General features: G+C 42.0%; 2 protein-coding genes across 3 annotated transcripts in view; one reads left to right on the top strand and one right to left on the bottom strand.

The window, feature by feature from the left end:
* Nucleotides 1–5,818: 5,818 nt before the first annotated feature.
* Nucleotides 5,819–7,408, bottom strand: LOC120225187 (atherin-like). 2 transcript variants are annotated; one of them, XM_039223446.1, is made up of 2 exons: nucleotides 6,725–7,408; nucleotides 5,819–6,042 (listed from the first exon to the last, which is right to left on the bottom strand). In XM_039223446.1, exons 1-2 carry the CDS (start codon nucleotides 7,341–7,343, stop codon nucleotides 5,882–5,884), a joined length of 780 nt encoding a protein of 259 aa, XP_039079377.1. In that variant the 5' UTR covers nucleotides 7,344–7,408; the 3' UTR covers nucleotides 5,819–5,881. The 2 variants fall into 2 exon arrangements, with proteins under 2 accessions (XP_039079377.1, XP_039079378.1); XM_039223447.1 differs by having other exon boundaries at nucleotides 5,916–6,042; nucleotides 6,721–7,344.
* Nucleotides 7,342–14,796, top strand: part of ADAMTS20 (ADAM metallopeptidase with thrombospondin type 1 motif 20) — a 166,573-nt gene continuing 159,118 nt past the window's right edge. The window contains exons 1-2 of the mRNA XM_039223448.1: nucleotides 7,342–7,432; nucleotides 7,955–8,316. Coding sequence (XP_039079379.1) covers nucleotides 7,342–7,432; nucleotides 7,955–8,316 — 453 coding nt within the window. The remainder of the gene's footprint in view (nucleotides 7,433–7,954; nucleotides 8,317–14,796) is intronic.

Genomic DNA, 14,796 nt, shown 5'->3' on the forward strand with positions numbered 1-14,796 from the left:
TTTTTCTCAGCATTCACGAGTCTCTCATGGTTTGCCTCTCTCCCTTTCCCCCACCATTTCCCCCCTTCGTCTCCCCCTTGTTCCTCTGTCAAGTTCCTCCTAATCCTCCTATACGTGCAAACATATGATATTTGTCCTTCTCTGCCTGACTTATTTCGCTCAGCATAACACCCTCAAGGTCCATCCATGTTGCTACACATGGCCAGATTTCATGGTTTCTCATTGCCCTGTAGTATTCCATGGTATAGATAAACCACATCTTCTTGATCCATTCATCTGTTGATGGTTATGTCTTTGTTTTTCACTTTACTCACGATATTTGCATTCCCTTCCATTATTCAACATTTATGTCAGTCTTAGTTCTAGGTTAAAATTATTCAAGTTCAACATAATTCATTTTACCAACATTTACCCATTCTTGGTTAACTGCATTTTGGTCACCAGAAAAATATTCTGAGTTCTTGCGTATTCAAAACTGTTTGTCTATCATATGTATTTAAAGGACAGCTTGGCTGGATACAATCCTTGCCTCACGTTTTCTTTCCTTGAATATGTCTATTAGTAATTTCCTCCACTATCTTCTGATGTTGAATGGTGCAGTGGAGAAATATGAATATAACTCTACTAATTTTATCCCCATAAATAATACTTATTTTGCATGACTGGGGAAAAAACAAAAACAGAAACAAAACAAAAACTTTATGTTAAAGCACAATAGCTTTACTGGGAAATATCTTGATGTTGATCATTCTTGGTCAATAATTTGTACCCGTGTCTTTCCAATACATAGATTAAGGTTTTATTTCAACAGAGGCACTCTTGAATTATAGCTTTAAAATAGCTTCTGTTTATTTGTCTGTTTCTTTTTTCTTCAGAGGCTACTCTAAATATGTGTATGTGTATCTCTAATGCATATCTTTTCTACTTATTTTTTTTCTCCTAAATCCTTCTTCCCTTCTTCCCTTCTTCCTTCCTTCCTTCCTTCCTTCCTTCCTTCCTTCCTTCCTTCCTTCCTTCCTTCCTCTCTTTCCTCTCTTTATTTCCATTTCAGCGGTCAGTTTTCTCCATTTTTTCCCATATTCCATCCCCCCTCCCTGCCCCTACACTTTCTATTTTCTTTCCTGCTTTCTATTTTCTTTTCAGTTTTGTTAAGATGCTTTTCCTCCTCTATGTCTTTTCTGAATTCTGCTAAATCACACTTTATTTCTTCCTGTTGTCTTTCTATGTCTTCTCTGAGTTTCTAAACTTCTGATTTAGATCTGACTTCAAAAGTAATCTCTTCATTTCTTTAATAATCCATAACAACATGTTTGGTCACACTTTTTATATGCTCCATGGCAAGGTTCTTCTGGTGTGTTTTCTTCATCTGTAGGTAAATTCTGATACTCTTTCCCAATTTCTTTCTTAGAGTATACTGAATTTATTGTTTTTAATCTCTTTAAAAAAAAACCTTCATCCTTGAATTAACTTTTTTCCCCTGGACCAGCAATTTGTTGGGCTCAGAGGTACAGAGTAGCCTTCCAGTGCTCTCTGCTCCACCCTCACAGAGACGGACTGCTTCCTATACTCTGGCTCCTACTTGTTATTATTTGCACAGCCCACTTCCTCTGTTTCTCTGGACAAGACATGGACTTGCTCATGGACACAATCTTCAATATTCCACACAAGGACTATAGCTTTTACAAAACAGGGTTGCCACTCATATTCAGAAAGTTAGGTTATTCTCTCCCTGCCACCCTCGCCCCCCCCCCCCACCGTGTTACTTGACATGTGTCCCTGCTGAGCTTTCTTGCTCCTTTCTGAATATTTTCTTTACTTCCTTCACATGGCTTCCATCTTACTTGTTTATGGTCATTGGTATATGATCAAAGAGTTATCATTCTCTTCTTTGAAAAGAAATTTCCAGGAAGAGATGGTGAACCTTCCCGATATGTGCACCAATATTCACATTTTAAGTTGATTTTCTCACTATACTCAAACAGTATGAAAGAAGTCAGTCTTAAAATTAGTGCACATACATGTGAAAAAAATAGGGAAAGAACCACCCAAAAGAATTAGAAATAACATTGCCCTTGGCTCTTTCAGGGATGGGAGTAGTGCCTGTTCTCACGAATCAGACTGGAAAATCTCTCAGATCATGAGCATTAGGTAAGGTGCATACATTCTATGTAGAATGGTCTTGTTTTAGTATGGCAAAGAATTATGCTTAGACTGACCATTGTTTCATTCTTGTTTAATAAATTTTAAAAGAAAGATCTGAAAAGATCTATTTCCAGGAAACCTAACTGCACCTCAGAACAAAATTCAAGAAGATTTGTAGGAACACAAATATATCCAGTACCCACAAAGGTAAAAATCATCCAGTCTAACATTATCAGGCTTTAAAGAAGTAGGAGAATATGACCAATACTGAGGGGGGAAAATCAATTAATCAAAATTGACCAAGAACTGACCCATATTTTAGAATAGACATCAAAAGAATGATTATAACTGCATTCTATATGCTCAAAAAGTTAAGTTGAGGCATGTAAGACACGAACAAAGCCCCAAACTAAAGTTTTAGAGGTAAAAATGACAGTTAATACGATTAATTGCAAATTAGACCTTGCAGAAGGAAATATTAGTGAATTTGAAGACAGCCATAAAAATTATCCATTTGAAACACAGAAGGGAAGAGGAGAATTAGAGCTTCAGAGAGTTGTGGGACACTGTGCAGTCTCAGATATGCATGACTGGAGTCCTTGAAGGAGAAGAGAGGGAACAAAAAACTATATTTGACAAAATAACAATCCCAAATTTTACAAATTTGATGAAAATAATAAACTCATAGTGTCCCAAAACTCAATGGACTCCAAGCATAAGAAACATGAAAAAAAAATTACATCAAGGTACATTGTAAATAAATTGAACAAAACTGGTAATAGAGAAGAAAATCTTAAAAGCATCTACAACAAAAAGATGCCTGACGTATGGAGGATAAGGACTGATTTTTTTGTTATAAAAAATGCAAGAAGACAGTTGATCAGCAGCTTTCAAGAAATAAAAGGGTTGGGGAGGGAACCCTACCAACCTAGAATTCTATATCTGGGAAAAAATAGGCTTCAAAAATAAACTTGAGGGAAAAAAACTCATGACAAGTAGAGCATGTGCTACCAGAAATGTTAAAAGAAAGCCTTTCAGGCAGAACAAAAATGATACCAGATGAAAGAGCTGTTTCAATAAAAATGGCATGAATGCAAAGTGGGATTTGTAACATATGCAAAAGTTGAATATATGATGGCAGCAAAAGCACAAAGGTTGGGAGGGATGAAATTGAATTTGCATACTATACTTGAAGCTAGTCAGAGATAAAATAAAGATGTAGGCTATAAATCCAAGTACCGCTTAAATAAGGAAAGAGTTATAGCTAACACAGATTGAATAGGATGATAGTTAATCCGTTTAGTTAATCCAAAAGAAGGCAGGAGAAAAAGGAATAGGATAAATAGAAAACAAGATGACAGACTTGAATATAAATATATTATTATTATATTAAATTTAAATGGTATAAATATCCTAATTAAAAGCAAATGGTAAGATTGGCTGGTAATTTGTCTGTTCTTCTAGGTTATATAAATTTTAATATTGGTACTTATTTATACAATGAATATTTACTTTTTCTCTACTCCAGGAGGACACAACATATGTTTGCTGGAGTTACTGCCTCAAAGAGCCTGTCGATAGTCCCTCTTCACATGACCCTTACAATCTCAACAGAGTGTAATAATCGCTTGAGCAGAGGAGCTCGATTCTCTGCACACTTGGAAATAACAGTGCTTTAAACATTAACACAATGACCATAGCTTGTACTGTTTTAATTAGAATGATGGATAATTTCCCACAACTGCTACAATATAATGTTTCTACTTAGAACTGGCCATTTGTAATTAAGAATAGAGCAGCATCTATGGGATCTCCTGGCAAACCCACTTATTTGCATTTATTATTTTCCAATTTTATCCCCCTATTAGGTCAGTGGTTCTCAACTGAGGCCAGTTTTGCTCCCGGGGACATTTGACAATGTCTGGAAATATTTTGGGTTGTCACAACAGGGGTGGGGTACTACTGTCACTGAGTGAGTAGAGGCCAGGGATTCTGGCTCTATATCAAACAGGGCTGCTCCCCTCCTGCTATAACAAAGACTCACCTAGCCCCCAAACTTAATACAGCCTAAGTTCGGAAACCTTGAACTTACGTAACCATTTCATCCTAGTTTGCCCAGGACTTCCCAAGTTTTAGCACTGACAGTCTTGCATCTCAGGAACCTCCCCAGTCTCAGGGACATAGTAAAGATTGATCACCCTACTTCCTACCCACTAATACTAGAAAAGCAGTCTCTATTCAAACAGTTGTTCCTTTTGGTATGAACATCAGTCTCATATTATATTGTAATAAAAATCATAATCCACATGAACATGCATTGAGCACATTCTGTCCAATGCAATTGGCTTATAGAGTTCAGGTAAATTGTTGAACTCTAAACAGCTGGTTATGGTAGAATTAGAATGATAAAAACAAAGTCTATCTTGAGTATAGGGAGCCTATTTCTGCTTTGAAATATTGAAAATATTTTCTCTACACTGTGCCAACCTCATAACATAGCTGATATTTATAATGATGATTGTCAAAACTATGAATCAAACACAATTACATGTAATATAAGTATGGCTTTCATTTTCTGAGCTGTTGCTGGTTACAACTATACTACATCAGATCTGAGCTGATATAAAGAGTACAATTTTCTTATAAAAAGTATGGAATTTGAAACCAAAGATATTTGAGTCTAAGTTGATATGTGATCCGGGTAAGTTCTGAGTTCCATGGGGAGAATGTGTAAATTAAATGAGGTAATTTTTCCAGAGTCTCTTGTATAGTGCCTGTATGTCAAAGCAATTCCCTAAGTGGTAGCTATAATTACCAATGTGAGGAAATTGTTTGAAATGGCAGAGATTAGTTTACTCATGGCATTTTCATTGGCAGAGACAGAGAAAGGAAGAGAGACAATGTGAATATCGTAACAGTTAAGCCTAATATAATGAAAAGGCATGAAGCCAGAAAGGATTTAAGGAAACTCAGCTTAGTTACATCAATACTGTATGGAAATGTAACATTTATCTTCTGTAAGATGTGGGAAATAATGCTCTTTACTGAATATGGTAAAGATTGTAACAACATAGAATACACATCCCAAACAACTTCCCATTTCTTTAATAAAAAATAGTTCTATTCTTAAAATAGCATTTCCAAAACATTAGAACAGGCTGAAAATCACGAACTCCATTGAGAAAACTACTTTGAGTGACAAACATTTGGTAATGGAAATGAAATATTAATTTTGCCTTCATTAAGCAGATAGCCAACGAAACAGGTGAAGTTCTATTTTCTGTTATTTTTATGAGGGAAGGCATGGCTCCTGATGTAAAGATACATTTAGAACTGCAATGTAATTAAAATGACTCTAAATTACAATGTACTGAAGGTAACCGCTAAATAGACAGGTGTGAGTAAAATCTGTTTTGTTTAGAGTAACAATATGCTTAACTTAAGGAGAAAAGAATGAGATGTCTGTAACTCTGTGACGAATGAAAAGACACTTGGGAGGAAGGGGTACAAAAAAAAAGGGATTGATTGTGGAAGAATTACCATCACCCAGCTGGATCTTTTCCTTGGTACAAGTAAAATTAAGCTCTCCTTCCTCAAACAAGATTGGTTCACGTTAGTGGTCAACAACAGATGGACCAAGTGTATGATATAAAAGTAAGGAGGCATGCCATCAAAGGTCAATTCAAAGTCAACAGAATTTTTATTGTTGAGAGCTCAGAGGAGGAAGGGAGGCCAGGAACTAAACGGAGAGGACATTCCTTTGTGTTTGGGAAGATGAACCCATATACGCCTTCACTTTTTCTCCTCCATTCTTTCTCCCCCTTGGTTGGATTTCAAGACAATCTGATGACTTCTTCCTCTTTTTTTGCATACTGGTTACAACGAGAAGCAATATAGAACCTGCAAATCAAACAGGTGGATTTGAGAAATGAGAGAGTAGTTCTGAAATGACAATTGCTTTCTGCTGCTACTAAGGGTTATAGACTTTAACAGATACCAGGTGACGCAACTGGATCCGGTGCTACAGTAATGGTTGAGGAAGATATGTAAGGATATATGGGGTCATGTGGCTATCATAAAAGGAAGGCATATTAATACTGTGAAACTACCAGCAGAAAGTCTCATAAAATGACAGGCAGCTACAATGGCAGGGGCAGATGCAAGTTTTGTGGAGCTTGATGTTTCTATAACGTGAGGGGTCCTTTATACAAACTCAATTACAGAAACGAATATTAAAAGGAAGAAATCATAACTACTGGAACTGTGGAGACTGAGAAGTTCATTTCGGATTTCTTTAGACAACTCCCATTAATTCACACCCAGAAGTACTTGCTGATTGCAACCCCGCCTTCTCCTTTGCACCTACAAGGCTCTTAAATTCCCAGACCACACAGGGGCCCTTGCCATGGTCATTAAGCTTCATTGGAGGAACCCCTCGCCTTCAGGAACTTCCCGCTGTAGCTTACTTTGTCTTGCTTGAGAAGCCTAAAATTACCGAGAAACATAAATAACAGAAACTGTTATTTATTCCAACTGATGCTTTTCATTCCATGGTCAGAACTAAAAAACCTCACACACCTATCACCGATCTGGACCCCGGCCGCACAGCTTGCGTCGGTGTTGGGCGTTACCGGTCTCGGGATGAAGTCTAGCGGGCCCTCGGGTCCACACCACGTAGCTCGCCCCGCGCTGGAGCCCCGGGGCACCGCACTCCGGCCGCGGCTGGGAGTTGGGGGCGGGCTGCACGCGGGAGGCTGAGCACGGGCCGCGCCTCCTGCTGATTGGCCCCGCGCTGCCCCTGGAGGCGGGCTCTCCCCCGCGGTCGCCCGGCCCGGGGTGGCTATATTGGCACCATTCCTGCTAGGTTGGGTCGCTTCCTCGCGTGGATCTGGACCTCGGGAGAAGGCGTCTGGGGGCAGCGCGGGCGCAGGAAGCGGAGCGAGGCTGCCGAGAGCGAGCCGGGAGCTGTGGGGCTGCAGTGCGATGAAGCAGCGGCTCAGGGAGCGGAGGCTGGCGGTGTGGCGAGACGGTCCGGCCCGGGGCCGGGACTGCTGCTCCGGAGGCTGCTGAAGGCGCCGCGGCGGCCGGCGCAGAGCGCGGCGGGCGAGCGGGAGGAGAGGTTGCGGAGCGCGGGGAAGCCGGGTTGGGCGGCCGGCGGCTCGGGTTGGCCTCCCCGGTTGGGATCCCCCGGGTGGAACCATGCGGGTGGCCAAGTGGCTGACGGGGCTGCTCTATCAGCTCTCGCTGTTCATCACCAGATCTTGGGAAATTCACTTCCACCCCAGGCAAGGTAAGGTCACCGCGGGACGCCTGCAGCAGCGAGGTGGGGGCGAGGGGAGTGCGGGTGGCTCAGCCCCGCTGTGAGGATCCGGGTCGTGCAAGGGGCTCGCGGGACTCCCGGATCAGCCAGCCCCAAGCATCCCCAGAGGCTGCGGCTGCCCCGGGTTTCGAGGAATTGTGCGCGCCAGGGACCGGTGTCCCTCCCGGGACCACGCGGTGGGGGCTCTTGCGGGCAGAGAGGCGCGCGCGCCCGGAGGGCACCAGTGGGCGGTTGAGAAGCCAAGCGGGATGGGAGAAGGGGGTGAGTTGTTCAGGCCCGGGAGTGTCAGGGTCTTTGCTTGGGAGGGCTGGAGAGAGTCGGGGGTGTGGGAAAGCGGAGCACGTGTGTGTTCGTGTGTGCGCGCGCGCTCGTCAGGATGTGTGCATTGGTCGTGCCCCCGGGTGTATCTGGACTTGGGACGTACGGTTGAAGTTTGGGGGTGGGACGTTGGAAACGCCCGGGGGCTCAGGGGCCATATTTCTGTGGTTGTAGAAGCCCTGGTAAGGACACTGGCCTCCTACGAAGTGGTGACCCCCGCGCGGGTCAATGAGTTTGGCGAAGTGTTCCCTCAGAGCCACCACTTCAGCCGGAGGAAGCGGAGCTCGGAGGCACCAGAGCCCACGCCACTCAGGACCCACTACAGAATCAGCGCCTACGGGCAGCTCTTCCAGCTGAACCTGAGCGCGGACGCGGCCTTCCTGGCCGCCGGCTACACCGAGGTGCACCTGGGAGCCCCCGCGCGCGGGCCAGAGGAACGCAGCGTGGTGTCCCCAGATCTCCGCCACTGCTTCTATCGAGGCCAGGTCAATGCTCGGGCGGATCACATGGCCGTCTTCAGCCTCTGTGGAGGCCTGGTAAGTGCCCTCTGGCCCCTTGGTATTTTTCTTGGGACCTAGTTAAGGGCTATGTTAGGCTCATCATGGGGTTTTTCCGAGTTGATGGTGACCGGAGAGGTCAGAGAGGGTTATCTGAGGGATGAACACCTAGATGAACCCAAACTGAGGCCGCCCCTTCCTCCAATGGGGAGACGGGTTTGGAAGATCTGTGGTCTCGACCTCGTGAGCAAAACTAACCCTTTCTGCAAAGGTGGGAGACTCCTGAAACCAGATCCTAAGCTAGTGAGTCAGGGAGTGGCCTTATGAGGCCTGAGCCACATGTGAAATGTCTTTTCCAACAGGGCAGGTGATTTCTCTCAGACACCCCAAATCCGGACCACTTATTGAAGCCAACTCCCCTGAACTTAAATCTCCTTGAATTTAGAAAGAAATGAAAATGAATATATGTAAAACGAGGAGGTCTCAGAAGAAAAGTTGGCTTTTTTCGATATTTTGGGGATGGCCATAGAGACTTAATTGGCCCGCGTTTAAATTCTACTGCATTTGACAGGGTATCTCCGAAGACCTGGTGCCAGTAAATGAGGAATGATTGAGTGACAGGAGTAAAAGATTCTAGTGTAAAGGAAAACACTTTATTGTGGAGAGAGGAAATAAAGAGTGGGTTCTTTGTGTTTTGTTCCTCTCCCTTGAAGGCAGAGGTGACTCTAAGCAATCCCCCACCCCCAGCCATGAACTTCTTCAGCAATGTGGGGAAACCCAAGACCTTTTCTCAGCATAACTTTAAATGTGTAAATGTTCATTGGCTTCCTTTTTAAATACTAACGGTAATCAAAATGTTACAAACACAACTTGAGGTTTCATATTGTACACTTCATCAACACACTAAATACTTCATCAACCCAGCCATCTTCTTGGGGAGGGGTCTATTAACTAGTGGTAGTAGGTGTAAACCTGATAGCTTACATAACTGATACAAAGGTATCCTTCTACTGGTAACAAAGTCACAATGTCTGTTCTGCCTATGATCAAAATGAAAGCCGGTGTTAAATATCAGCGGTTAGTGAAAATAACGTCTACCACTTTCCCATTCCAAGTTTTTGAAACCCCAGGTTTCAATAGTTAATACTGTTAAAACAAACATATGTCACTAACTCTTCTAGTAAAAGACAAGTTCAAGAATAGATCTCTAGGAATTTGGTTACCAGATTCTAGCATTCAAATGTAATGCTTCCTCTCAGGTTAATTGATGTAAGACATTTTCCTGGGTGTGAGTATTGGTCATTACTAAGTAAATCTTGGAAGGTCTCCTTTTTTTTTATGCTACTTCGAGCTATATTTACATGGAATGTCTTGAACAATTTCCTTTTCTGCTGTATATAAACGTAATAGAAAGCTTGCAACATCAGAATGGCAGAAACATGTTAATCTTTACACAGCCACCTATATATCAAAGGAAAGAAAAATATTCCTAGAACTTTCAGAATGTGTAACTGGTCTGGAAAATTCTAGATTTACTACCACAATTTGTCATGGTTAATGTTTTCTTGATTTAGTATTTCATGGCATGGAAAAACATTCCAGATGGGAAGCATTATTAGGAGTGATGTTTCTGCTCCTGTTGATTCACAATGCTGGTGTAGTTCAAATTATTCAGTTTCCCCTTTTTGAAATCAAGGAACAGTTGGAACTGTTTTTAGGTCTTGACTAGAGTTCTCCTCGCCTGTTACTATGCCAATTTGGATATTGTTGTCTAAGTTCTGACTTAAGTATATATACTTTGCTTTTGAAAGATTTATTGACCTTCTCAAACTTTAACTTTTTAAAAACTTTATACATAATGTGAGTGTGTTAATTTTGTAAGGCTGCATTGAGGACATCAGTCATGGTAGGAAGAAGACTTCCGGTAATACAGCAAATACCAGCTAAGAATCTTTCAGTAAGTGATCATGACCAAGTAAAAGTCCAAATTCCTAATAAGAAGAGTGGCATTTGTTTGATCTTTTTTTTTTTAATATTTCCACTAGAGCCACTATTAGCTATATACTTATGACTGTATATCTTTCTACCCTGACTCAATCATTAACTTCCTTTAGAGTAATGGTGTCCTCAACTAGCTGAACTCCTGGTAGGTTCTACAGTCTATTTGTCACTATATCCAATTCTTTGTGGTCTCAGATTAGTCTTTAGACCTGGATAAAATTGTGACACCCACAACCTGGACCAGTTGAATTGTTTGCAGATCAACCTTGAAACAATGCCTGTGAAGTTATTAATACTAATCTTCTGGCCCTGTTCCTTCCTGCTTCCTGACTGGTCTTTGACTTTGTTATGTGATTGTGATCTAGCTTTGACCTGACAGTCCATTACCCACTGAGGCTGAAGTTTACTGAAGGATTGTTAGATTCAATCTTAAAACTTAGCAAAGTTCTTCTACTTTCTTCTGTGGCTTTAAGTTGACATTTATTTATAAATGAATGTTGTACCTAAATACTTTCCTTGAATATCTTGAAAGGAGTATCTGGTTTCCTCACTTTATTACTAATGTGTATTGTTTCCTACATTGCTAGATTCAAAGATACATGGACTATTGACAGAAACTGACCCCACACAGGGCCTTAAAGTGTTTATTCTGAGATCATTGTTTGGGAGGAAGGTGGAGAGATGGCCCTTTAGTTCCTCTGATGTCCTTTGCAACTAAGTTGTTTTGCCTGTTGTACCACCACCTTAATTCTAGACCTGAGGACTTGTGGCCGCCTCTGCTCAATTGAGGCTCCTGGGCTCTCCCTGCTGCTACATGTCCCTGTGGGCTGTGGCTGTGGCCCTTGTTCCATGTCTAGTGGCTGCATTGTGTGGCCCACTCACCTTGCTTCTGCTGTTGTATCTGCCCCATGCAAGGTGGTCTGATGCTGCTGCTGCTGCTGGTAACCTTCCAGACTCCTCTAAGGGTCTGAAATCCTCCATGGCATTTGAAAGTCAAGGGAGACTTAATTCTTCCCTTTGCCAAATTCTGTCACACCTTTAACTTTGTGGAAGGTGTGTGGAGGAGGGGGGGGGAATCCCTTTTAGAGGGTTTCTTCCCCGAATCCCACTTTCCTGCTGAAACACTTCTTTCAACGGCCCCCTTAAACTAACATGCCTTTGTCTCTTAGGATCTTCGTCATCAGTGGAGAAGTCGGCATATGTATATTTTTCCATGTGTTTTTTTTTGCCTCTAGTTACCCTTTTTTTCTTGGAATCCACGAAGTTCCCCTTTGACATCTTATTTAGTTAAATAAGATGGTTCATTTTCCATCTTCCTACTTGTGGTAGCATTTACCCTTTCTATGGTGACTAATGAGGATGGAGATGAAAACTAAAATATCTCTGTATATGCAGCTACTTAAAAAAAAAAAAGACACTTCAACATGAATTCCATTTAGTGGACTGCTAGTGTTGAATTAACCCTGAACAGGAGAACTTTAATTTCTATATGGTTAACTTTCTTCCATTCTTCAGAAGTCTTGGTATTTATATCTTTCACTAAATCCCTGAGCCATGGCTAGTACTTGGTGGGTTGGTTTGTCTGTTTTTTTGAGGGGGAGGATGCGAGCAAGAGGGGGCAGAAAGAGGATCCCAACCAGGATCTGAGTTGAGCAAAGAGCTCGACTCTGGGCTCTATCATCCCATGACTCTGGGGAAAATGACCTGAGCCAAAATCGAGAGGCAGATGCTCAACTAACTGAGCCACCCAGGCCCTCCTTAGTTTTAAGTGTTTGGGGCCCGAGAATCAGGAGGGGCATAGGGTCTGCTAGAAGTCTTTTTCATGTGTATATCACTTGTACTTTTTGGTTTAATTTCTCATTACTATAACACCTTCAAACATATATAAACGTATTCATTTTTTGAAGTCTACAGTAGATCCAAAAATGGAACAGGATCATAAGACTACCAGTAAGTAACATAATGGCTAATCAAACTTATTTAGCCCATTGATGAACTGTCACAGAATGTATGGTTGTCGAGCCTTAATTACCCTTATTTTCAACTCTAAGCTCGGCTTTATGGTCTTTTTCTCTATCTCCTGATGTTAGGGCTCTTGCCAAAGCAGAGGTCCGTATTTACTAAGCTGAATTTTTGGTGTATACTTTTCAGGATGGCACGTATTAGTTACAGAGACTTTTCCCAACAGCTCCTGGGACGACTAGTCCTGTCCTATGACCCAGTGGGTTCCCTTCTTCCCAAGGGCCTTAGGGACTAACCCGACTGCGTAGACTATTAACTTCACTATTTCTTGGTGGGATTTGAAGCAATGCAGTCTTCTTGGTTGAAAGAAACTGTTTCCAGATGTCCTAAAACCAGACCCTGCATCTGGCTTCCACAGTGGTGTTCTACAGTAAGTTGTACTGGCGCTGTGTACTTACTTGAAGTTTCTCATAACCATTCTGCAGCGTGTCAGGCATGAATGCCCTGATCATTGAGTGGCTTTAGTGGTTGCTTGTTCAGTTTCTGTGTGGTTATTTCCTATCTGGGTCTTCACTTGTTTTTGTGTATTCTAGGAAAATTGTCTAATGTCTATTGGCCCACCACAAACCTTGCTCGGATCCTTACATATACCATTCTGGATTCATATATATATGGAATAACTCAATAATTGAATAATCTGGAATAATTCAAAATTCCAAATAATTTAGAATGTATATACATATACACACATATATTTGGAATAACTCCTAAGGACCTCTTAGTTAATCAAATACTCTGTTACGTATTCTATCAGGGAGAATTTCTTCTGTCTCTTATGTTAACATTCCAGTGTTTGTTTTGGTTCTCTGAGAAGTGAGTGACAAGATGGGATTGTGTGTCTAAGCATTTTTATATAGGGCAAGTGCCTGTGTTAGAGGAAATGAGAGAGTGGTGAACTCTGAAACAGAGGGAGGATGAGAAGGTTGGGTAAAAGCATCCAAGGCTTCTGGGGAGTTTAAGCAAGGTTCAGTGAAGCTTGCCCCAAGATGAATTGGGCTGGGAGAGGAGTCCCATGTCTTTTAAGGAGGAGCATGCTCTCAGTATCCTTTGCCACACTCACTGAATGGGATTAGCACTTGAGAGATGGCTGGGGTGTGAAGAAGGATGGATTTCAAAACCCAATGGCTGGGGTCCTTGGTCAGTTATGCTCAGCATGGTCAGGGTCACCATAGACTGCCACCAGGCATGCAAACCCTTAGCCAAGGTCTGTTTGCTGTTGAGAAGAGTGCAGGAAGCGTGCTGTGTGAACTTAGAGGAGGGAGTAAGAGTAAGAACATGGAGACCTGTGCTGGAAAAGTCCTCTACTGGACTTTGAGAGGGATTAATTCTATGTGGCTCTGGAAATTCAAGAGCAGCTTATGGCTCTGTGCAGCTGGAATGGAGGATGGATTGGGCGATGAGGCTAAGGCAGACATCGCATTAAAGCGTGGACTTGTGAGAGTTTGAGGCTTGAGCTGTGGTGGTGGGTGGATTTGATGTGTTAAGAGGGGCCTCTCCTTTTGCAACACTGCAGGGTACCGGAGAAGGCAGTGAGTCACTGAAAGGATTACTCTTGCAGTTATGGGAGGGGAAAAAAGTCACTTGATGTGGTTGTCCTGAGTGGCTGCACCAGTTTGCATTTCTGCCAACAGTGCAAGAGTCATCCCATTTCTCCAGATTCTTGCCAACATCTGTATTTTCCTGAGTTGTTAATTTTTGCTACTTTGAGTGGTGTGATGTGGTATCTGAATGTAGTTTTGATTAGTATTTCCCCAATGAGCATCTTTTCATGTGTCTGTCAGCCATTTGGATGTCTATGGAAAAATGTTTATTCATGTCTTCTGCCCATTTCTTCACTGGGTTATTTGTTTGGATGTTGAGTTTGGTAAGTTCTTTATAAATTTTGAATACTAACTCTTTGATATGTCATTTGCAAATATCTTCTCCCATTCCGTTGGTGGCCTTTTAGTTTTATGGATTGATTTCCTTTGCTGTGCAGCTTTATCTTGATGAGATAACTGGGAGCATTTTTGCCTCTTGTGATCCTTGGTAATGTTTGGAGACCATTTTTGCTGTTAGAATTGGGAGGTGGGGTATGGGGGAAGCTATTAGCATTTAGTGGCCAGAGGACCGTGAAATTGCAAAACTTCCCCCAGTGCATATAACAACCCCCTTCACTAATGGCTATCAAATGTCATTGAAGTTGAACAGCCTTATAAGCTAGCCTGTTAGCCTAGAAGACCAAAATGATTTTGATGACTCCTACTTAAATGACTGCATGATCCTGTGACCATTAACCAAGGAAACTAATGACAGAATAGGTGGCAAGGAAGAGATAATTATTCTAGAAACAGGTGTTTGGTTCTAGAATAGGTTTATAGTATAAGAGTTGAACTTAAATTTACTCTTGGTCTAGAATGCTCTTTCTCTTAAACTCTTCATCCTTCAGATCAGTTTTAAGCCTTTCCCTGATTTTTTTCTAGACCAAGCTGACCAGGTCTGCCTTTGCTCCACTAC

Source organism: Hyaena hyaena, unplaced genomic scaffold (assembly GCF_003009895.1).
Source record: "Hyaena hyaena isolate Hyena2069 unplaced genomic scaffold, ASM300989v1 scaffold_1345, whole genome shotgun sequence".
NCBI classification, from domain to species: Eukaryota; Metazoa; Chordata; class Mammalia; order Carnivora; family Hyaenidae; genus Hyaena; species Hyaena hyaena.

Bases quoted from the DNA above. Each gene is read 5' to 3' on its own strand.
- LOC120225187 (XM_039223446.1), bottom strand. From the start codon at position 7,343: ATGGTTCCACCCGGGGGATCCCAACCGGGGAGGCCAACCCGAGCCGCC. The intron at 6,043-6,724 runs ATAGGTGTGTGA...TTTGATTTGCAG, and splicing joins GGCCGGGGTCCAGATCGGTG to GTTCTATATTGCTTCTCGTT.